The sequence below is a fragment of the Brachionichthys hirsutus genome, chromosome 19 (assembly GCF_040956055.1).
Source record: "Brachionichthys hirsutus isolate HB-005 chromosome 19, CSIRO-AGI_Bhir_v1, whole genome shotgun sequence".
In the NCBI taxonomy this organism is placed as follows: domain Eukaryota; kingdom Metazoa; phylum Chordata; class Actinopteri; order Lophiiformes; family Brachionichthyidae; genus Brachionichthys; species Brachionichthys hirsutus.
Genome location: NC_090915.1, coordinates 7,795,749 through 7,818,699, shown reverse-complemented (window position 1 = coordinate 7,818,699; position 22,951 = coordinate 7,795,749). Strand labels below are relative to the sequence as shown.

Genomic DNA, 22,951 nt, shown 5'->3' with positions numbered 1-22,951 from the left:
ACTCTGTGAAAAACAAGCCGTTGCCGTGCTTAAAGGCGCGTGTGTCACAATCCGTGAACATGAACGTAAACTTCATAATTCCGATTGGTTTCTGAAAGTTTCCCAAAGTTGTCATGGAAATGAATCATTGTTCAAAATTCCCTGGTTTTTTTTTTTGTCCTCCTGACTGAGGGCGTGTTCAGAATGTTTTGATCAGCCACGCAAGTATAAGTGTCATTTAAGGAGGAAATATCTCCTGGGAAATAGCAGCTGTTCACTTTACTTAGAGGTAAGAACATTTTGACTTATAAACAGCCACATTATTATTATAATTATAATAATTATAATATTATTATTATTATTATTATTATTATTATAATATTATTATTATTATTATTATTATTATTATAGTAATAATACTTTATTGTCTGTTTTTTTTGTGCAGCTCATCACAATTTAGCCGTGTTCCAATCAAGAGTGACCGTGAAGACCACCACAGAATCACGTGTGTGCGTGTGCGTGTGCGTGTGCTTGTGCGTAAATGATTTATGGTCAAATGAAAATATCAAAAGACTCTTCTGAATAAAACACCTTTGCTTTCCTTCTCAGGTCTCAATGGACTGGATTCTTGTTGTAATTTTGCAAGTCATGTTTCAGCCATCTCTCTCTGGTACGTGCAAAAACAATCTGCTGTGAAGAATGACGCATTTACTTGAAATATTTCTGTACCTCTATAACACATCTTAAATATCAGAAGTGCGGGTAAGTTGACATTGCTCCCTCCCTAATCGTGGGGAAAATTAAAATGAACGTTGTTGTTATTTTTGCTTTATTTACCTACAGGCTTGCTCACTGTTGAGGCGGAGCAAACCACGTACCGGTCAGAGTTTGGAGGAGACGTTGTGATGAGCTGCAGGTTTCAGCCTAAACTGCTAAATCCTCAGGATTACCGGAAAGTAATCTGGTACTGGATCTCCTCCACCTCGGCTCGGGAGGTGTACCGGATGGATAGCGGCGTGGAGCGCCTGACCTCCCAGGATCCAGTTTATCAGGGCCGGGTGCGACTCCTCACTGACGAGCTGAAGGAAGGCTGGGTCAGGCTGCAGGTCAATATCGCCGGTGATACGGTTAACCGGTTCATCCTATCAGGAATTATTGATGAAATTGTAACTGATCAACAGAATTGATTATTTCAGTTCCATCGAAGCTCTGTAGCGGATCGGGGCTCAACAGAAAATAGATCTTGGATTTTATTCTTTTTATTTCTCAGGTTTCCAGCCTCAGGATTCAGGACTCTGGAACTTATCAATGTTTGGTGCACACAGGAGAAGGAGCTGATTTCAAGGAGGTAGCACTGTCTGTTGAAGGTAATTACGGTTTGTGTTGCAGTCGAACTTAATGAGCTTTACAGCAATGAAACAGAGACAATGTTCCTGTTTTACTGTTCCCTAGCACCTTATAAAACCGTGACTAAGCACATTCAGAAGACTGCAGACGGGCACGAGTTGCTGCTGACCTGCCAATCTGAGGGACACCCCGAGTCGTCTGTCACCTGGCAAAACGGACTCCTGCTGACGCTCAACTCCAGCGCGACCTCTGGATCGACCCCGAACCGCCTTTTTAAAGTCACCAGCCAGATCCGTGTCCCATCAAGAGACAAAAACAACTACACGTGCACTTTTATAAACGACGGCTACTCTGCCGTATTTCACATTCCAGGTAAACGGTCCCTGTGTGGCGGTCTTCAGAGGCTCATTTTTGAATTCAGATATTGATCATGACATTTCAACGTCTCCTTATAATAGACGGGTTCATTTCCTTTTGCTCTCTCAAACAATAAAAGAAAAAGTAATTAAAGGGATTTTTTGCAGGTTATGAGTCATGAGCAGAGTAAACACACATGCTAATATTAGCTTTGGCCTTGTCTTTACCAGAACTGGTTTTGTTCCATGTTTTAATCCTAATCCCTCTTGACTCTTTTCCCAGATGATGTGCCTATTATTCCTCAAGTAAATGACGCTGCCGTAATTGTGTTGAGCACAGGACTGACATTAACTGCCATTATCGTCACATTGATCTTGTGTTCCTGCAGAAAAGGTATTGTCCTTTATTGTACTGTATGTATTTTAGCAAACCTGAAGACTGGTCTTTGCCTAATCTAGATCCCTTAGATTGGGAGCAATCCGGATACCTGTCTGGATACAAAAATAAAATAAAAAATTGATTTCCCCATTTACTTATAATACATTTTAATAATAATAATACATTTTATTTATATAGCGCTTTTCTTAGAACTCAAAGACGCTTTACAGTGTACATAGTGAAAACAATAAAGTAAAACAAAAAATACAAACAATAAAAATTATATTAAAAATTATACTGGAGGCTTTTAATCATCTTGTAAAATATGCCTTCAATTCACTGACCAAAGATCACAATCATAAAGGGGTCCGATAAGAACTATCATGAAAAAGGTCTTCTGGATCTGATCCTGAATAAGTTCAAGAAAAATTATTACATTTTAACATTAAACCCATTTACGGATTCAGAAATCAGTTAAAAATACAAATCAACTCTGATTCACTTTGACTTTTCATGGTTGGTGTATAAAGATACCAAGAACAATGTCTAAGCTTTTGATGATGATCCAGATCACCATTTTTAAATGCATGACCGGGTCATTTATTTCATTTTAATGATTTATTGTGCCATGGCGGCGGTCTGCGCTCGCCGAGTGCCTCCAAAGTTCTCGAGTCATTCCGTTGCTAAAAGGGGAAGTGTCTGAGAAGTTGTTTTTCTTACTGTAATCGAGTTTCGTCTTACTTCATGTGACACGTTCATGTGACAGCAAATAGAGTCGTTAACCATAACCTGCAAACCTATTCAAACACACACACACACACACACACACACACACACACACACAGAGAGAGAGTCATAGTGACCTACATTAGTCATTGTGTTTTGTTCTTAGGGCCAGGAGTTCACATGACCAGGAAGTTTTTAGGGGGCTGCCGGGACGTGACTGCTTCTTCCACTGACTGTAAGTCTATACACCGCATCAACACTTCCTGTGTGGACTTACACTCATTTATTTTACATTGATAATACTTATTCACGTTTCGTTTTGGATGTTTTGCTGCCAGAACAAAGTACACTTCCTGCTGCGGGACTGATAAAGATTGTCTTCTCATCTGAGAAGACAATCCTCATTGGCTGCGTCTTATGGTCATTGTAAATATCTTCTGACTGTGAAACTCGCTGAAGGTTCTTCGAGCTATTCAGTAATAAGGTTCAAGAAATGATGCCTGAAACCTGATTTTACTGCCCCAAACGGCGCATTCCTCCTCACATTACAAAGAACATCTGTTTCATATCTAACTCATTTGATTTCAAGAGACAACGTTTCCCCGCCAGGACAAATGACTGCGCCATTAATCAATGACTGTGACAGGGATCAACTCTATTTCTGTTAACGCTACCATCCTCTGTGTGTGTTTTTGTTTTTGTCACCCAGGCCTACAAGTAAAAAAAGGAAATGACGAAATGATATATTTTAAAGAAGGTAAATAACTGCTGGAGAGATACGTATTTGTTTGTTTATAAGTGATGTCTTCGATAAATGTCTTATTTTGTCCAACCCTAACAACATATCATAAAGACACGCCATTCATAAAATAATAAGATAACAGAAAAGATCAAAGAAGAAATGTTAAAAGGTTATACCCACTACCCAGCATGACAAAATAAAAAACGAAAATTTCTCAAAAAATAAAATCTAGTTCTTCATCAGAAGATGCTGATGCGATTCTGATGAAATCTGTTTTCTTGTCTGCGTTCAGGGAAACCTGAGGGCGTCTGTGAAAGACAGTTAGCGTTACCTCACCTGCACAGGTGTGAGACGTCACCTGTGTACCCCGTGTGAGAAGGAGCCGACACAGAGCCTCCAAAATAAGTGAGTAACACAGACTCACTCTAACCCTAACCCAGAGATTAGTTTTCATTTTTGTTCAGGTCTAATTATAAAATCAGTGCTGTCAAGACTATTTGAGTTTGGTCAATGTCCCAAATTTAGAAGTCAAAGTTCATCAAAGCTGAACTTTAACATTTTAGACTTCCTCACTAAATCCCACTGAGCAGTTCTAGTTTCAGGAAATAATGAGTCAGCAAATAATGACTCGCTCATTCTCATTCTATCTACAGAAGATGGGCTGTGTTAACCGTGTTAACCGGGTCCAGCGAGGTTCTGCTGCTGTTGGAGACGCACAGATGAATCCTTCGGGAGGTATACCAGGGAATTGGTGCTCAAGGGCACAGATCCATTAGTTTCTTGTTAAGTAAAATTTTTATGTGGTCAGATTTTGCGAAAGACTGAATATGCTGCTAAATGTGCTGAATTCAATACAAACACTTCTGCTATAAATTCAGTTTCTGAATTACTTTCTTTACAGCCTCAATTGTCATTTTGACGAAAGCAGAGTTCTAATGCCGTGTAAAGTTTCCAGGAATTTCCTCCTGTTTATTCATTAACTGGTGGAATTACAGGAGGACAAAGAAACACAGAAGACTTTGTGACTCAAAGTAACCAATTCGACGCCCCTTATTTAATAAAGGTTTCTCTCTTGACTGTCTTAAACCAACATTTCCATTTACTAAGACTAAAAACGAAAAATATATCACAAACTCACAGCCGTTACTGTAAACACACACTTGGAAATAACCAAGAAGTATGACTCATCAGAATGATTAGACTGTTTTGGCAGAAGAAAGTTGGCTAATGATGCAATAGAGGTGTAACCAGCATCTAAAGAAGTGTTTTTCACGGGTTTCTTTACAGCACAACACAAATTCACTTGCGGCAGCTTCTTGTCTTTGTCAGTGAGAAAGCTATTAAAAGCATTATTTGGTTATTTCAGCGGCAACCACAAAGTGTAGATTCCCCTCCCTGCCTCTAGATGGCGATGTCGTCCTTTCAAAGGGGGCTCGGTGTGGGGCGGAGGCGCTCCTCATGAATACATGAGATTAGGGTTAGGTTCAAAGTGACAAATGGGTCATAAAACACAAGAATTTACATCTACTACGTAAATGTACATGCACATTTTATAGTTTATAAGAAATAATTATATACTTTTGTACTTGCATGTACAGGTAAATTCTTGTGTTTTCAGACCAATTTGTCAAAACAGCCAGGGATCACTTCAAGGCAAACTTCAAAGAACACATCGAGAATACTTTAGACATCAAAAATATCCTGAATCAGAGAAAGGACCATTAGCTGAAAGCTGGACTTAAACCTTCCTGTTTGTGTGCTGCTGTTATTTAAGCAAAGACGATGCAGGGAAATCGATTGTTTTTGTATGTTTAAAAATACGTAAATTAATTTTAAAATGCAATTTCTGTATAAAGATGTCATGAAATTCTCATCTTCAGATAAAATACTGCCTTTAAGTGGTCGATACGCTCTCTCTCTCTCTCTCTCCTCTCCAAAGAGGCGGTTTCATCCTTTGGTTATTCATATTCTCTGGAAAAGAGGAGCATCAGGAAACAATTATGCAATAATGCATAGATGTGAACGCACGCACACACACACACACACACACACACAAATCCACCAGCACACAAATATATCACTGTGATCAACTCTCCTCTTCAAAGGTCAGGTTACTCTTGGACGTGTGACAATAGTGTAGTGAATGTAGAAGAGAAAATACTGGACACAGGGTGAGATCACACTTTAAAAAATTTGTTTTAAATCATTTTGCTATCCATTTTCATACACTATATATTTTCTTCTTTAGATAATAGCATTTTTGTTCTCATTCAGCCACAAATGGCCAAATGTTAAACGAGTAACCCTCGTTTAACACTTAGCACATGTCTCGGGGTATAAACTGAAATAATAACTATACAGTATTTATTTACGACACAGTCACAGGGAGGGCAGGGCAGAGTGATCTTATTCTCATTTAAGGCATAGGATGCCACACTTGGGCTGTTGCCGGAGTCAAACACACAACCCCACTGGGAGTCCATAAAGCCTCTGCTGGCTCTGACCCAGTATGTCTGGTAATTGGGATCAGATGAGTGGCAGCAAAAGCCAAGCGACCCGGGTTCTCCGGGACCCACGCTAACCTGGAAGCATTTATTTTATGGAAAAGATGTTTAGTTAAAGTGCGGCGCGGCAGCCTGCAGCCCAGCCCCTCTAATGACTCTCCAGTTCTCCTGCCCAAGCCTGGAGACAGAACCCTGTGATGGATACGACTGGTGAAATGGGACACACACACACACACACACACACACACACACACAACTCTATCACCATGCCCTGTGATGGATATGACTGGTGAAAGCCCTGAACACTGTTTCCTGAGTCCTTCACTTCCTTCCTCCCAGGCATCGGTCAGCCAAACTGAGCCTGGTTTCACTGCACTCGGGCCGGATTGGATTGCAGATTAACTGGCTTCCTGTCCAATCCGCCGGCCGGGTTCATCTGCTTTCCTAACGGTCACTTTTATTTATGAGCAAGCAATGACGTTATTGAGGATGAATGAGTCTTCAGGATGGATGAGATCCTGGGGGCCGGAGGGGTTGCTGAGAGACAATTGTATTCAGCAGTATATTATGGAAATAATTTAAGAGAACTTCAACCACCCCGCCCCCCCCAAAAAATAAAAATGAATCAATAAATTAACCCTCATGAACATATGTGCACATGCATGTCTTTTCTTGCGGCAATGAGCCACCTATCATTATTTGCGTTTGTGTTTTCTCAAGAGATTTGAATTTTCTTACAAATGGAAATTTCTCTGGTAAAGAAAAATCTGCAGTGTGGAAAAAAAAAACCCTACATTCCACCGCAAACTGAATTGTGCCTAATGATGTCCATGAACTCAGCATTTTATCTGAAACAAGTGGAAATAATCAATCTGCAGAAGTGCCTTTTTTGAATCTTTGCCCCAATAAAAAAAAAAAATCTTAAGTGCTGTCCTGAAAACAACTTTATTTAATGAATCTTAATCAGAACTGGAAACTTTCAACTGCTGCAGCAATGACAAGAAGTATTTCCCTACCAGCGCGAGGAGTACGAGTCGTTTCATCAGTTTAATGTAGAAAAATATAACAATTTAACCAAAGGAAAATATGGAAGGCTGCCAAAATTCAAATGTATTAATATTTCTACATCCGGTTATCTAAAAATAGGACTTAAAAAAATAATAATCTTAAAATACATTCTGACAGGATGCATCAGCATCGTCAAGACTTTGGATGCAGAGATGAGTTTTAGGCTTGGGCTCATTGTCATTCCTCCACCATCCCATCACTACAGGGCTCCGACATAACCCTCCCCTCACCTCACCTCCCATCCCACCCTCTCTCCCTCCCTCGCTCCTGCTGGCAGCCCTTGATTACACTCGTCTCCTGGGGGGGGGGAGGTTTAAACCCCTCAGAGATAGTAATATTGAGGGCACTACTGGCTAGTCACTTCAGATCAGGGCGGGGGAGGAAATGGCGATGGACATAAAGCTAAATATATAATTCCTCCCATGTCGGTAATCACGATGTCCAGACGATTTGAAATGACAGTTTAACCACTTTAGACTGAGGAACGCTTTGTTCACATCTGAGAAGCAGGAGCGTCTGGTCGGTCCTCACGATGGTTGGCCAACCTCCTCTTTGGTTTAGAGGAGATCCAAAGGGGCCCCCGTGTGGTCCTCTCTAAATACACATGGTGGTGGTGGGTGGGTGGGGGGCGTGTGCTCCATTGGGTTAAAATGGCTCACAGACCAGACAGGAGTGATTCTGCCAATGACTGACGTGCCAAGAGCTCCGGAAGGAAACACTCTCGCCACCCGGTATTAGTTTACCTGATTATTAGGATATCCAGCTTCCTCCGAAAATGCTCAACCATTTCCCTGTTGGGGGGCAGTAAGAGAACCCACCTGGATCAGGCCACAACGTGGTCTGCATTACACCGGGGCGCAAGCGAGGCCTCGCACCACACAGCTCAATCAATTACACGCCATAAATATTCATGTGCCAATCTGCACATATTCTCTTCCTGCATCCCTGAAAGGGTCAGAGATACTCGCATAAACATCAAACCCATTTAAATCGCTCGTTGAATTTGCATACGCACAGATTTTCAGACAGGCTCTCTTATTGCCCCCCCCCGACCCCAACGTGAAGGGTGAATTTCATATTCACACACTGATTGGTTCCTTGATGAGATCTTCAGGGTGGCTTCTCAAACTCTCACACTCCAGGGACGAGGAGAAGCGAGAAAAATAGGGAATGAAGTGTGTGTGTGTCGCTGTAATTCTGTCTGCTTTCAAGTGGACGGCCCGTGGGGGGGGGGGGGGGGGGGGCACTAGTTGCAGGAACGGCTTCAAATCGAAAGTGTAATCACAGGAAGACAGGTAGCAAGAGGAGAATCATTTTCCTTCTTTCACACACGCTGAGGCTGTAACGTTGTTTCCTACAGTCTCGCATCTCAAAAGACATGAATAATGGGTTGCAGACATCTCCATCAAAATTAGAGACATTGAAAAGTACAAAAAGTACAAATAGAAGTAACGGGAAGTTACTGAAGTGATTCTGATTCCTTCTTCCCCACCACTACCAGTTTAATTCCTGTGGTTGCAGTTTTAGATTAGTTTCTCTACGCACAGTGCAGTCATTAAAAACAAATTGAGATGCAGAAAAGCTGGAAAAATTGTGAATTCGCAAAGTTGATCCCCTTTTGCATTCCTGGCACCTAAAAAAAAGATTCCATATTGAACAACTTGGAATTTTGATCGACTTGAATAACAACTTATAATTTAATGTCAGAGCTTTTTCTGCTCATCTTACAATAAAAAGTGAAACCATGAATAAAATCAATTTAAATGGATATATTCCTGTGGACACTGCAGGACTTCCACGAAGACAAACCTCTGCAGCTCTTTTGCTTTCAGACAGGCGCGCACGCACACACACACACACACACACAGGCGTGCGTCAAAAGGCGGCGTGAGTAGTAGTAAACATTGGAAAGGAATAGGGGTAATTCACTTGATAAATGTCAACTAAAATGAAGCTATCGGCTGAAAGCAATTTCCTCGTGCTTGCCTGCGCTCCGCGCCAGGGACTGGGGAGATTTTCACCCCTCCATCGATCATGAAGCCTCTGTTTTAGGCCAAGGTACACAATGCCCTCAAATTGCTGACATATGGACCAAGAATCACCACAGAAGAGCTGCCATTTCCACCCGACCCCTCCTCGGGCCCGACCCGGCCACTCCTCCGCTAAACTCTTGTTTATCCAATGATTCTGGTCTGTTTTAGGCCATTAAAGCGGAGACATGCATGGAGACGGCGGCCGATGCAAACGCATTCAACCACATTCTGTTGTGTGCAACCAGCTAATGCTGAAGATGATAAAGTCCCTTAATCGATTTCCTTCTTTTAGAATGAGATTACATTTTGATGCATTTAATTAGCGGCTTGCTACGCTGCAATTATCACATGACTGGGTGAACCGTACGCCGAGTCTGTGGGCAAACTTTTTAAATTAAACCTGTCTAGCATGTGGGCTTCCTATGACCAGCAGCATGGAAAGCAAAACAAATAACTACCAAGAAGAAGACGCTAAGCGCATAAGAATAGGGGAAAGCTTCACATTGGTGTAAACAGCGGATACAAACAGATCTGTGAGCGTGTCGCCAATTTCACGTCCTACAATTCATTACAAGGACGGCTTTTTAAGGGCAAAAAAAAAAGGTGGAAGATCACGAAAGGCCTCTTTTCCTAATGGGTAGTCGTGGTGCCAGCAGCCTGGAGATATGTGCACAGGAAAAGGCTATTATCACTGAGTGATGGGGGGGGGGGGGGACGACTTCAAACCGAAGAAAATGGAGCAAAAGAAAACAAGAACGAGAAAGATGCAGAACAAAGCGGAGCTTCTTTAATGGCGTCCATCAATAACGTGATTTTCCTGACTTGATTTTAGAGAGACACAAACAGGAGTGAAAGCGCTTTTCCCCCTAGAGTGCGTATCGATGCGAAACAAATGTTCGGCAACATGCTGATGATATGCCACCCCCCCACCCCCCCTTTCGCCACCAAGTCAAACCCACGGCCAGTTTACATTCAGGCTGGTGCGCTTGTTTTATATAAACAGACAGCCCTTGTGGTGAGGGTTTTTGATGAGGAGGAGGAGGCCTGCAAATCCCATTAAAAGTCCATTCGTCCCTCGTGGTGTGTTTGTTTGAAGTCAGGAAGAGTAACAAGGGAGGAGAGAGGTGGCTGGAAATCTGTTGTTGTTGTTGTTTCCGCGCCAACTTCTGTTGAGGTACCAACGTAAGAACGCAGATATCATCACGGAGAGGGGAGCAGATCTGTGCCAGGCACCGGGACAAAGACGTAATCCTATGTTCAGAGGCGTCCAAAGCGCCCTCCCTGTCAGGATGGAGTCGCCGTCTGCTACAAAAAGGAGAATGGATGTCGTGTAAAGGTTTCTGAAGGAACCATGCACGAGGCGCACACCTTCAAAGTAAATGGGAAATATCATCGAAATCTGTCACTAACAAATCAGATAGACGGCAATCTGATTTAACCCTTGATGACCTCTTCGGAGGCCACATAAAAAAAGACCTGCGTGTCTTCTAATCACAGTCAGCCTAAGATCTCCTTGGTCTTGGCTTCAAGCTGTTTGTCAATGTCTGCTGTAACGCTGTCCACCAGCTGCTGAACCTGGGACGGCAAAGAGACACAGACAAAAAAAATTTAAGAAAAAGTCATTTCGGACAGCAAGACATACTGAAATACGCAACTGTAAAATACGACAATTAAAATGGACGTTATTACGTCTTACAGTTTAAGGTATTTGGCTCCGATCATCTACTTGATTTGTCTGACAGAACGAGTCGCCAATCTCAATCTTTCTTTGAACATGCCTGGTCTTTCAGCGAGGGTGTCCGTCCCGTGTCTCCTACCTGTTTTTCCACGAGCCATACGGTGTCCTCCGAGTGGACTTCCTTGGACTTCTTGACCTGCGCGACAGCCTGGGATCGCACCTTCCTCAGAGACTCTTTGGCCTTGTTGCTGCATTTTTTGGCAAGCTTGACGAGGTTCTCCCGGTGTTCCCGCGTTACTCTGCGGTGGAGGGAAGGAATGAGAAGGTAAGATATTAGCGTAGCCTAGCTACTGATGGGCGGGGGGGGGATCTGCATCACAGGGAAAATGTTGATTCAAGGGATTGGCAGTTAGAGACTGTACACCTGACCGAAGGAGGAAGTCAGACTCTTTGAAAATTCAAAACCTTTAATAGCGCAGATATAAAATGCTCAAATGATTTTGCTTGTTTGAGCCCTCAGCACTAAGTACAAACATTTCAGCAAATACACAATCTATCTATATCATGGCAATCACAAGCTGGTGTCTCAGTCCGGCGCTGAAACAACCATCAACCAAGAACTTCGTGTTCATTTATTAATCACTCGGAAAATCACACTTCTCATTTCACTCCCGCTCTCGGTCCTTAATCGGCTCTTTTTTTTATATATTTTTTTGCTTTTGCCTGTGGGACTATTTGCAAACAATTCAAGTGTGGCTTCTATTTACCACAAACAATACGGCCTAATTACTGATTCCTGGGCCAATCAAGGAGCGCCTTCTATTCGGGGATGCAAATGGAGGCTCAGAACATGCAGAGACTGATTGCAGGGGGGAGAGCAGACCGACTCTTCCTCCTCTGCCAGACTAACACCTGCTGCTCTAACGTCCACACACACACACACACACACACACACAGGCCAAAATGTATGCGTGTATACTTCTATGCACGTGTGTATATTTAAAAAAAAAAACATACTGTATATACACACAGAGGTTTAGTGAGTGAGTGATGGATGGTCTCATGTGAGGTTGTTTGACTTGGCAGAGAGAAAAAAGAAAATGAAGGGGGATAGAGAGAGAGCGAGAGAGAGCGAGAGACCTGGCCTTCACAACAAAACTCTGCGGGTCTCTCTCTCTCTCTCTCTCTCTGCAAAAAGAAGTTAATAAACCAGCTAGCTCCAAGTCAGATGAGACTTTGTGATGCTTTCCATCCATCACAGTTTACAATCTTTTCATTCTCACCCGTTATCAATCTTTATTGTCCGGCGTTTGAGATGTTGTCTTTTGAGAGATTTGCCTTCTTTTGAATAGAATGGATCGATTGATTGAAATTCTGGATCTATGTCAGGAACATCTGAAGATGCGCCACATTTGAACTAAATCAGCAACATTTCAGCAGCACAGCTGATCTTTGTTGCAAATCTGCATTAATAGTTTCTAATAGAGTGTCAATACTCATCAATGAGTAACAATACATGTAAAAGAAATTATGTCTGAATTCTTTATTCCTTCCCTAAATGCTTAATCTCCATCCGCAGATTTTCACCGAAAGCTGTTGCTGTTGGAGAAGTATTTAAGAGAGTAAAAGCACGAGGTTAAGAATGGAAGAGAAAGAAAAAGAACGGCGCTCCGCCCCGGGGCCGCGTCCCTCCGAGTGTCTGAAGGGGACTCACTTGGGAACAGGAACCTTGATGATCGTCCCGTCCACCTCTGGGTTAAGGTTCATGGCACTCTCTCTCAGGGCACGGGTGGCGGTCGCTGTAGCCTGGGGGCGTGCACACACACACACACACACACACAGACATGAATGTGTGCTTGCTTCAAGCACTGGTGTGAATGGAAATGCAGCGCTACAACTGCAGGTAGTAACCCAGCTGGCAACCATTATGGTGTTGTGGTGTGTGTGTGTGTGTGTGTTTGTCAGGTAAAGCCCATGCAGTGTGTGGAAGTGCCTTGGGCCACTGTCAGCGCTGGGCCCTGTGGGACAGTACTGAGAGGTTGCAGGGCAGAGCATTGACCCGGTGACCTCAGAAGAGTCTGCTAGTATATGATAAGTAGACACACACACACACACACACAGCCTTTTGTGTGTCGATTTGACCGAGAATCATTTGGATGATTCGTTTCTGAAGAAAGGGAAACCTCATTACATCGGTGCCACGATTGCGTCATGAAGACATGGCCGACAGCTGACTCTGCAGGAAGGACTGAGCTCCTTCCTCTTCGTTGAGAACAAAAAGGTTCTAGCTAAAAGCTGGAGATTGAGGGTGCCATGTTGAATGCTAAATGTCAACCCAGAGCGGGATCACACAAAGACGCTGCCGGGAGGCGTGCTGGAGTACAGGCGCGCAACACTTAATAATGTGGCTTCATTGATGCAGCGGCTCCATTGGCAGGATCCTGCAGCCCAGCTAACATTACATCAGAGCCGCAGTGAAGCAAGCAAACAGACAGACGAGGACCAAGTATAAGTTTAATTATGGAAAAAAGAGTCAATCCTCAAAACGATTCGGCAACCACGAGACTTTTCCCCTCGGTCGAGGTCTACGTGTGCAACAGAGCGAAGAGCAGAGCATTTCCTTTTCTCTTTTCACTCCTCCTCCTCAACAGCTCCTTATGGCCTCTTCCACTGGGGGATAGAAATGGCAGAGATTAAAAGGAATATTTTGAGTCCATTAAATGAATTCATGAGGTTTTGTCCTTCCTTTGTTGAAGTCATCCGGTGCACGGGCCCTCTGGTTGCTCCCCTTAGTATGGGGATGATAAATTCAGCCCATACCTAGGTTTGATTGTTCTCGGCATAAAATTCATCAGTGTTTCCTCTTTCTGACGACTACTCTGGTGGTTAGGGGGGGGCTGGACAGGTTCTGGTTAATATGTTGGAGAGGAAGAGAAATTACGCTGGAGGTTCACATCAAACGCTTTAAGGCCCGGTTCAAAGCGACGAGGCAAGCCGAGAGGAATGAGAGCAACAGTCTGCGAGTATTTAAAGAAGAAGAAGGAAAAAAAAAGAAAAACAAGGAATGTCAAAAAAAACTCCCGATAAACAAAAGCGGTTGGTCGGATGCTCACACACTCCTAGAACACACACACCAAATTACCTATTGGTCAAAGCGTGCTTATTTATTCCACTGTCCCCTTCCCAAGCTTCTCTTAATGAATGGAAAACAATGGCAGGGCCTCCAGAGTGCCCGGTAATGGATAGGCATCATTATAAGTCGATTAACTCCGGGTACTGAGGACTCACCTCCGTGTGGGACAAGGGCAACGCAGGGCATGACAAGGTAGCAACGTGTGTGTGCCTGTCGGTGCGTGTGTGTGTGTGTGTGTGTGCGTGTGGTCTGTGGTGTAAAGTCAGCCTGATTCATGCTGAAGACTGGATTTCCAGATTGGAGATTTTGATCGTTAGGATCTCGCGTCGCTCTGCGATAGCGGTACAAATGAAATCAAGTGAGGTGAGACGACACACAGTGGTGGGCGGGGGACGCTTTCCAAAACGGATTGTGTCGTTTACGGACAGGTGTTTCTCCAAAAGAGCAAACAGGATGCCATGTGTTCCAAGTCCAAGCTCAAGGTTTAAAAGGTCAGATTCAGAATTCTTCCATTGCTCCATTTTAATATATTGCTCTACTCAATGGCTCCATCATTCATATTATTACACCTTATTCTTATTACAATTAGCCAAACCTGTTCTCACTGCTTATTGCTAATTAGCGAAGGTTAGCATGCCAAAATACCCAACAGGATGTAAGCGTTCAAGCGTGAGCTTTTCTTTCCTCCATCGAAGAAGCTGTGATTTTATCACTATTATTTCAATATTATATCTTTAAAAAAGCCGTTAGACGCTGAATTGGATTGAAGAGGTCAAAAAGAGATTTAAAAAATACTTCTTGTCATGTTAACGGTTGATAATTTAATTTATACACGTCTGTTTTTTACCGTATTATGTGTATATTATCGTACGTTTGCTGAAATCTCTAACTTCTTAAGCATTTAATCATGAACTTGACTTAAACCTCATGAAGACTCAAAGGCCAACGAGATCAAAGAACTGAATCATCAGGCAGGTCTGACTCGGAATAATTGTTTCATGTTATGTTAAATGCTATTAAAAAAGAAAAAGCACATTTAGATATTCCAGACCACCAGAGTGCACCCCCCCCCCCCCCCCAATGGATAACATTACCTTCTGGAGCTCTGATTAGTACAGTGTTGCGTTGTCTGAGAAGGAAAGTAGTGCAAGAATAAAAGAATAATAATCCATTCCTCTCTAACCTGGGGTAAAATGAGGTCATTTCCTTTTCTGGGACAACTCACACAGGGACGCGAGCACATCTCGGCATACGCGCACACAGGTTCCTCAGGTTCTTGTTGCCATCTTTCACCCCAGAACAAAGGGCTTCCCGAGTGATCAATCAATTAGCATCTGAGACACAGTTGGCGAGAGGCAGGCGGGTCGGGTTTCTTCATACAGAGATGTGAGCTGAGAGTTCTGCTCAGCCTCACCGTTCCTTCTGCAAGGGCCGTCTATCTGTCTGTGCTCAGGATTATTTTTATAAAGCTTTCGGTTTCGTGTCTGCATGAGGCAAACAGATACCACAAGGAAGGGTGTGTGTGTGTGTGTGTGTGTGTGTGCGTGAGATCGCCTTACCTCTGGGAAGCTGCTCATGTTGACCACGATGAGCTGAGGTGATTTCATCGAGATCTGGCCCAGCTGGTTGAGAGGAAACTTCCCATCCTGGGTCGTCACCACAATGTGATCCAGAGCTCCTAAACGAAGACACAATCTAATCGTTTATCCACTTCATTTATTTACTTACGTAGAGATCTGAGGCAGCATTCTAGTGCAGACAATGCCAATGCGGCGCCACTGACTTTCTGCAGCCATAGGTGAACTCAAAGTGTTTTATAGACTGTATTTTGCATACATTTGACTTGCTTTGTTTTGTTTTTACCCCCCCCCCCCACACACACACGTTAAATATTCCATCCATCCATCTTCTTTTAGATAAGACAATCATCTCGTCTCCAGCTGCTTTTCGGGTCACGGGTCTGCTGGAGCATATCCCAGGGCAAGAGACGGGGTACACCCCGGATGTATCGCCAGCGCAACGCAGGGCCACACAGAAACAAACACGACTACACTACGGGCAATTTGGAGTAATCAATTCACCTAAATTGCATGTTTTTGGAGGAAACCCACACGGACACAGGGAGAACATACAAACTCTGCACAGATAGGACTCGAACCCGGAACCTTCTTGCTGCGAGGCGACAGCGCTACCCACATAATCAACATATCAAGCGTATTGTTATCTTGTATCTGTTGTTGCTTATCTTTATGCAAGGAGATCAGTGATTTGTTCTAAACACAAGGATCAATACTGAAATTGATCTTAAATTCAGTCTGTTCCAAAACACATCTGACTGGAGGACATCGTTTCAACGCAGACCGACGTGAGACACCAGCAGCTACAATCACACGGCTTCAGCACAAACATCGATTTCAGACATCATCTCACTGTCAAGAGGTTCCACGGTCTCTCGTCCCGCCACGCTGTCAACACTGAGCAGCATAGGTTCGCGTCCATCCTCTCTTTCTTTCTCCCTGCACTCCCTCACACCATCCACACGAGCCTCTGCCTCCCGCCCATCTGGCTAACCTCAGACGCGGTCGTTTCCTTCTTCCCCACCTCTGCCTTACATCACCCGTTCCCGGCTTACCCACTGGGGGCCGAGCTGGAGAAAGCGGGAGGGTGAGGCGGAGGTGAGCCAATCGTGTCGTTTTCTCTATGCGACTCATTTATCACATGGTTTTTGAGGGTCCAAGAACGCGGACGGGCCAGTCAGAGAATGGATACGCAATAAAACAATAATAACGGAAGGTTGTTGCGATGGAATTGATGTTTTATTTAAAAGATGCAGCCCGTTATTCTGTCTGTGTGTACAATTCAAACGTGTGCAGATGGAAACCCTTCCTGTCCCGCTGTCGGTCTCACAGTGCTTCTCTCCGTTTGTGCAGCCATCCATCGCCCATCTGTGTGACGGCGGGGAGGTCGGAGGACGACTATTGAGATGTTATCAATCATCACATGCACTGATAATATACTATATGATATGAAATTGTACGGTGGATTTGGCTCCAGGCTAGCCGTCCTGCTTCTTTTAGCTAAGATAAGCTAAGCTAACCAGCTGCATTATCATCCAACTATTACTTTTATTCTATTCTCAATTTGGAAGACTTCATTATAGCTAAAAGTATTCAGAGATATGTTTAAGTATTTCTGTCAATACTTCTCATGTTTGATTTCTAACTCCCTTTGTTTTAAGAAGGTTTCCATGGAAACAGCGCTTGCTTTCTGGCCAGATTACCCCCAGTATGGTGGTCAAAGCACTGATTCTGGGTCTCTGCATGCACCTTTGACTGCTCGCTATATATTTTGCCCCACACACACACACATACATGCACGCATTTGGCATGCATGCATGGCAATACACAATAGTACATGCAGACACATACATGTACTCACAGCTTAATGAGAGCCAGATGAGAGAACAAACACAGACACACACACACACACACATTTGGACAACTGACGTCATCCCATTCCTCCATCTCATCTCTCCTGTCAGCTCTAAGTCCTGCTGCCTCCCTAGATTACTGTGCAGCTGGACAGAAGAGAAGAGAATGGAAGGACGGAGAGATGGAGGGATGAGACAGAGAGGCTGACAGGACAGAGGGAAGAAGGCAGCGCTGACAAGAGAAACAGGAGGACAGAGGGAAAGAAGAGCGCTTGAAAATTCCTGACCTCTGAACAAATGTTTCCATGTGGGTCAAAGGAAATGTGAATTAAAATGTAAAAGAGAGCGTCTGTAGATATGGTGGGAGCGCAGGCCAAAATATAATGATGGAAGGACAACAAAAGAGTCGGTAACGGAGGGATGAAGGGAGGGGTGGAAGATAGAGAATAAGCTTGTCACAAAAATTGCTCAATAATGAAAGAAGAAAGAGCTGAAGGAAATAAGATGAACGGAAAAATCCATGAATGAAAAAAAGAATCTGAGGGCGTAAAAAAAAAACGTTCAAGATGATGTGTGTTGTATATGCAAAAGTTAAAAGACTGCACATGGTGCAGATCAGATGTCAATGAAAGCACACTTTCATCTTTGGTAAGAAAGGACTAAAAAAAAGGTTTGGAAGGTTGGAGGTTTGATTCTAGTGGCTGTGACTTCCCTGAGGAGCCTCCGTTCTCCAGAGCCTACCCCACCCCAGATCCAACTTGTTAGAACCCAGAGGCAAAGGGTCAAGACCTGGATGCAGTTGGGGAAGCAGAGGTCAAACTGGGGTCGAGGTAAGGTCGTGCTGCTGTATGACTCCCAGGCCTGAGGCGCTTTGTCAGGTAGACGACAAAGAGAGTGCCTGGTTTGTGCCGTTAAGAAGGAAAGGGGCTGCTTGCGTTCAAATCATGGCGTTTAAAACCAAACCGTCACGGCAGTGGTCAACGTCTGGGCAGAGAGAGAGAGCGAGAGAGAGAGAGCCATCATCGTCGAAATGTTGCAGAAAAAACATTCTTTGGAAAAATTGGATTCAAACGTCGGGCTGACCCTGAAGGAAACATTATGTCATTCCGTTTGGACTGCAGACAGACATGCTTCAGAGATAAAGCCAAATGCTGGAAAACAAATACCAGCGGTACAAGTGAAATGCAATGAAAAGAAGTACCGTGTCCCTGCAGCGCGTGATCAACGCGAGAGGGACTCCAAGAGAGAAAGGCCAAGTACCTGGCGACGTTCGGATGCTGAGGCTTCGTGTGAAATCGTCTTTGAGTGCATCTAGAACAGCCGTCATGTCTGCCTTCACTTCACCCAGACTGATGATGTCTTCCACGAGGGCCGAATTTATATTCACCTTAGCCGACTGGCTCTTTGCCTTGGCTTGGAAGATGAGGAGAAGGACAGAAGAATGGAGACTCGCGTCAGACGAATAAAATGGAATCAAGTAACACGCAAAGCGATGCCAACGGAATCAAAACTGTCAATCGCACCGTATCTGGTTCTCCTCACTGACCTTTTGACTTCTTGGTGGCGTAGCATTTGGGGCAGGCAGCCGGGAGGAAGGTGGCGTTGGGGTACGGAAGTGGTGCGCGGACCCCGGAGGTGGCCGAGAGGGGTCGCAACAGGGTCCGACACAGCAGCGGCCGCAGCAGGTTCAGGTGATTCAGAGCCATGTCTGTCAGGAAGCGAAGTAAACTGTTGTCGGAGGAAAAACATCTGATTAACATTGGTTTTGATCAAAGAGCACTTGAAGACGCTGCCGGCAAGACGTCATCATGAAGTAATAGCTCTCATCAGCCAGCAGGAGGCGGGCCGACATCTTGTTCTGATATACTGCAGCACCACTTCCCTTTTGATCATATGAGACATAAAACGGTGAAGAACAATAACCGGATCAATGAGCGCAATGATCAGCGCTGTTGTGTCAGGTCGCGTCACCTTTAGCCAGGTGAGGCTAATATAAACGGCTTCTTTAATTGAAGAAACACACGATCTTTATTTATAATGAGACATGGCAAAGAGAAAAAGCAAATGCTAACATATAATAAGATGACAATGACAAAGAAATTATCAATAACAACAACAGCCTTAAAAGATTTTTTGACTAAAGACGTTGACTCGCTGAAATTTGTTAGTTCGTTGATGGTTAATCAATTTAGAAAATCGCGACTTGTTACCAGAGCTTTCGTAAAAGCTACAAGTTATGATGTCATGCAGACGTTGATGATGATGATGATGATGACGTCCCCCATTGTCTAACCAGGCATTGAAAACTCAGCAATTACACTCAGTCAGAAACAAGCTGGGGCTTCCTTGTACCGCACAAAGTCCACCCACCCACAGTGATTTGGGCATTCCTGAGGGGAACTGTTCAGATCACACAACGACACGAGAGAAGCCCCTCCTTTCTCTGGACGAACCTCCTCCCAACTTGCAAACTGGCTATCGAATGTGATCTGTGTGTGAAGTACAGACGCGTTGAGATACACGCGAGACGCGAAGAACGGCTCTGCTGCAGCCCGACTCGCGTCTTCTTGTCTCCGGCTTGCAGCTGGAAGCTGAGGAAAACAAGGGTTTGCTTGTTTTCTGAGGATCCAAAAGCATTTCAAGTCATTTCAATCAGTGCTGTCTTTTTCTTTTTTTAATATATATTCTGAATCTGTAATTTTACCACAGAGACTGATATTGGAGTTCAAAGATAGGTTGCTGCTCTCAAAACTACACATTTCTGATCAGTTTAAGCCATTAAACGGTAACCAGACACTTCAAAGTCTTACAGGATAGCATTTCTACCTGAGATTCCACGCGGTGGTGCTCCTTAAAAGGACAGAGACAATCTTCCATCCATCCATCTTCCACAATCTTCACTAAATCTTGTACAATTTGGTTTTATTTTGTTCCAGACATGGACACCTTTCTTATTTTTGTTTAAGAAATCTAAGTAACTGCTGATCATAAAGTCTAAACTGAATTTAAATGCTAAAAATCCCAAATGCAATCTCAGTTTCCACTCTGGTCGCTGCAGCCAATCAAGTCCTTGGCGTTGATCAAACAGCAACTACAGACGCTAACTGAAACCCAAACATATTCAAACAGCAATACCGAGGCCACCATCTACAACACAAGCCTACGACAGGAATCCATGGCTGGAAAGTTTCCCGTCAAGCTGATATGATACGGTGCACAGTGGCGGAGCAGATAGGCTCAGATGGGGGGTGGTGACTGATCTCTTTAGAGTGGCAGCCAAGCAGAAAAAGTGAAGCGCAGGTGTTCAGTGAGATACTGTAGCCTTATATCCTGTCGATTTCACACACCGCAGCAGCTGGAGACACGCCGCTCCTCCTACCGGCGACGGCAGCCAGCTGGCGAACCCGCATGAAGCCGCCGCCGCAGAGTAGCTGATGATGCTCTGCCTTGTCAAACAAACCGTTCAGGCAAGACTACGTGAAATATCAATTCACCTTTCAGTTTTTGGGGTTCATTTATTATTATTTTTTTTTTACTGTGGAATTGACTCAACTATAAGACGACGCTTGTTGGAAATTTCTATCTCTAATATTAAATGCACCGTAGGCCGAAACGCAAGTTTACCGACATTTTTAGAAAAAATCTCGATAATATTCCGCAATCCGGATCCAATCTGGATGACATTCGGTGGCGAGATGGAGGATGATTGCGTCAAGACCCGTTGTTAACCTTTTGAGTTATATCGCTGACAGATGGATAGATGGATAAAACATAAGCTCCTTGGCAGAGGTAAAAAAGCACCATGAAGGTTTGGGGAGCAATGCTATTGAAAGGCCAAGGCTGGCACAACGCGACTAGAAAGGTACCATCGGCACAGACCACGGTGCATCCATGATGGTCACACGCCTATCATCCCACAGCAGGTTGTGCATGTCCATCCAGAGGAGTATTACTGCGAGTGGGAGACACATTCATTAACAATTGTGCAAATGGTCTTGTGTTCCTTTATGTGTTGCTTTTTGCTGCCTTATTGTTTACTTACTGATTATATTTCCAATAATAATAATAGCGATAATATTTATTTATTATTTCATATTTAAAAATTATTATTAATATTATAGGACCGTTATATTCATGCAACACAAACTACCCAAGCTATTTCGCAGATAATTGAAAAATGAATGACAGCTCAGTAAAACCTACCATCATTAATGTCGGCTGCATACATTACATTACGTTCATAGATACTGCTACATGTCGATATTAGGAGTAGAGGTAGCATTTTATCATTAGCATAGAACATACAGTGCTCAGACATGCACAGCTACATTTTCCTAGCATTTAATGTAAAAAGCTGCGTGAAGGTCGGCGTGATGGAGGCGACCATCAAGGATTCTTGCCCCTCTTTGTCACACGAAACGGGCAAAACCAACAAAAACGCGGACAAGATCGCTGTTAAGTCAAACTGCGACTCGACAAAAACGATCCCCTCAGTGGAATATTACCCGGTAAATTGGTACTTACTCTCTAGTTGTTCACAGAAACACAATAACGAGGGAATCGAACCATTTGACATCCAATCGTCGCGACCACTCGTGGATAGATTACGATTTCCGGGACTGCATTGATATGTAAATCAACGTGTAGCAAGTGAGCGGTGATTGATTCGACTCAACGCAAGCCTTTGTGTAGGCGGGAGATATACGGGAGATGCCATATGATAAAACAAGTGCCTCTTCTGGACTCCACCGGCACTGAAACAATGACATCATCACCATGCGCCTTCTTTGTCAGACGATAGGCGACTGTTGTTTATCATCCGTGCTAGCCCATCTAGTCATTTTTTAAAAGAGGAAAATACAAATATTGCTTGACATGATTTGCAGTTCGTTTTGACGTTACTGCCTCGTCCCGACAGCGGGATCTGAAATACTGTCAATAAAGTCGAAGACGTCCGGACGTCGCTGTCAAAGAGGAGGTTTGATAGACCGAGGAGGTAAAGTGTCACCATCTCTGATAGCTAGGTGCTAGTAATTCACTCGGAGTGACATTTAACCATTTATTGGTTGCATTTGTCTTTTATAAACTGAAAGTCTCACCCACTGGATCACCGAGATTAGTTTGAAATTAGTTTTACCTACAAACACCAACAGCAACGATTGTTTGTCGATCAGGCTGCGATTAGCGAAGCTAACCTTAGCCGATAACTCGTTTTTAAAGGAATAATACAACTGTTATTAATGTCCCGAGTCCCTGCTAGAACCACGTGTCTGCTTGACACCGTGGATAGAAACATACTTTCTGCATTAAAAGCGCTTTTCATTTTATTCAGATGTAACTAATTAGTATTTGCTTAGTCATATGTATTATTTTATTCGGCATTTCATTTTGTGATACAGTTGCTTTTAGAGTTGCTTTTGTGTTTAGTTTTAAATGGCCTATTCAAGGCACTTGTACCCATTATAAAGCTCCGAATAAGAGCCTCAGCACTGTCTGCACCTTAATGCCTCCATGTGGCAGAACACACAGTAGGTCAGATGGGTGACCGTATTTAATTCACTTTCCAGATGTCGTCT

General features: G+C 43.6%; 2 protein-coding genes across 2 annotated transcripts; one reads left to right on the top strand and one right to left on the bottom strand.

Moving 5' to 3' along the window:
• The first annotated feature begins 594 nt into the window (after positions 1–594).
• On the top strand, positions 595–3,854 carry LOC137908800 (programmed cell death 1 ligand 1-like). Its single transcript, XM_068753222.1, has 8 exons — positions 595–649; positions 823–1,085; positions 1,250–1,346; positions 1,432–1,698; positions 1,966–2,076; positions 2,954–3,022; positions 3,497–3,504; positions 3,822–3,854. The coding sequence occupies exons 1-8, from the start codon at positions 595–597 to the stop codon at positions 3,852–3,854; spliced, it is 903 nt and encodes a 300-aa protein (XP_068609323.1).
• Positions 3,855–10,056: 6,202 nt separating this feature from the next.
• On the bottom strand, positions 10,057–21,961 carry mrrf (mitochondrial ribosome recycling factor). Its single transcript, XM_068753036.1, has 7 exons — positions 21,900–21,961; positions 18,922–19,103; positions 18,636–18,788; positions 15,505–15,623; positions 12,527–12,618; positions 10,952–11,111; positions 10,057–10,709 (listed from the first exon to the last, which is right to left on the bottom strand). Exons 2-7 carry the CDS (start codon positions 19,079–19,081, stop codon positions 10,632–10,634), a joined length of 762 nt encoding a protein of 253 aa, XP_068609137.1. The 5' UTR covers positions 19,082–19,103; positions 21,900–21,961; the 3' UTR covers positions 10,057–10,631.
• Positions 21,962–22,951: the final 990 nt, after the last annotated feature.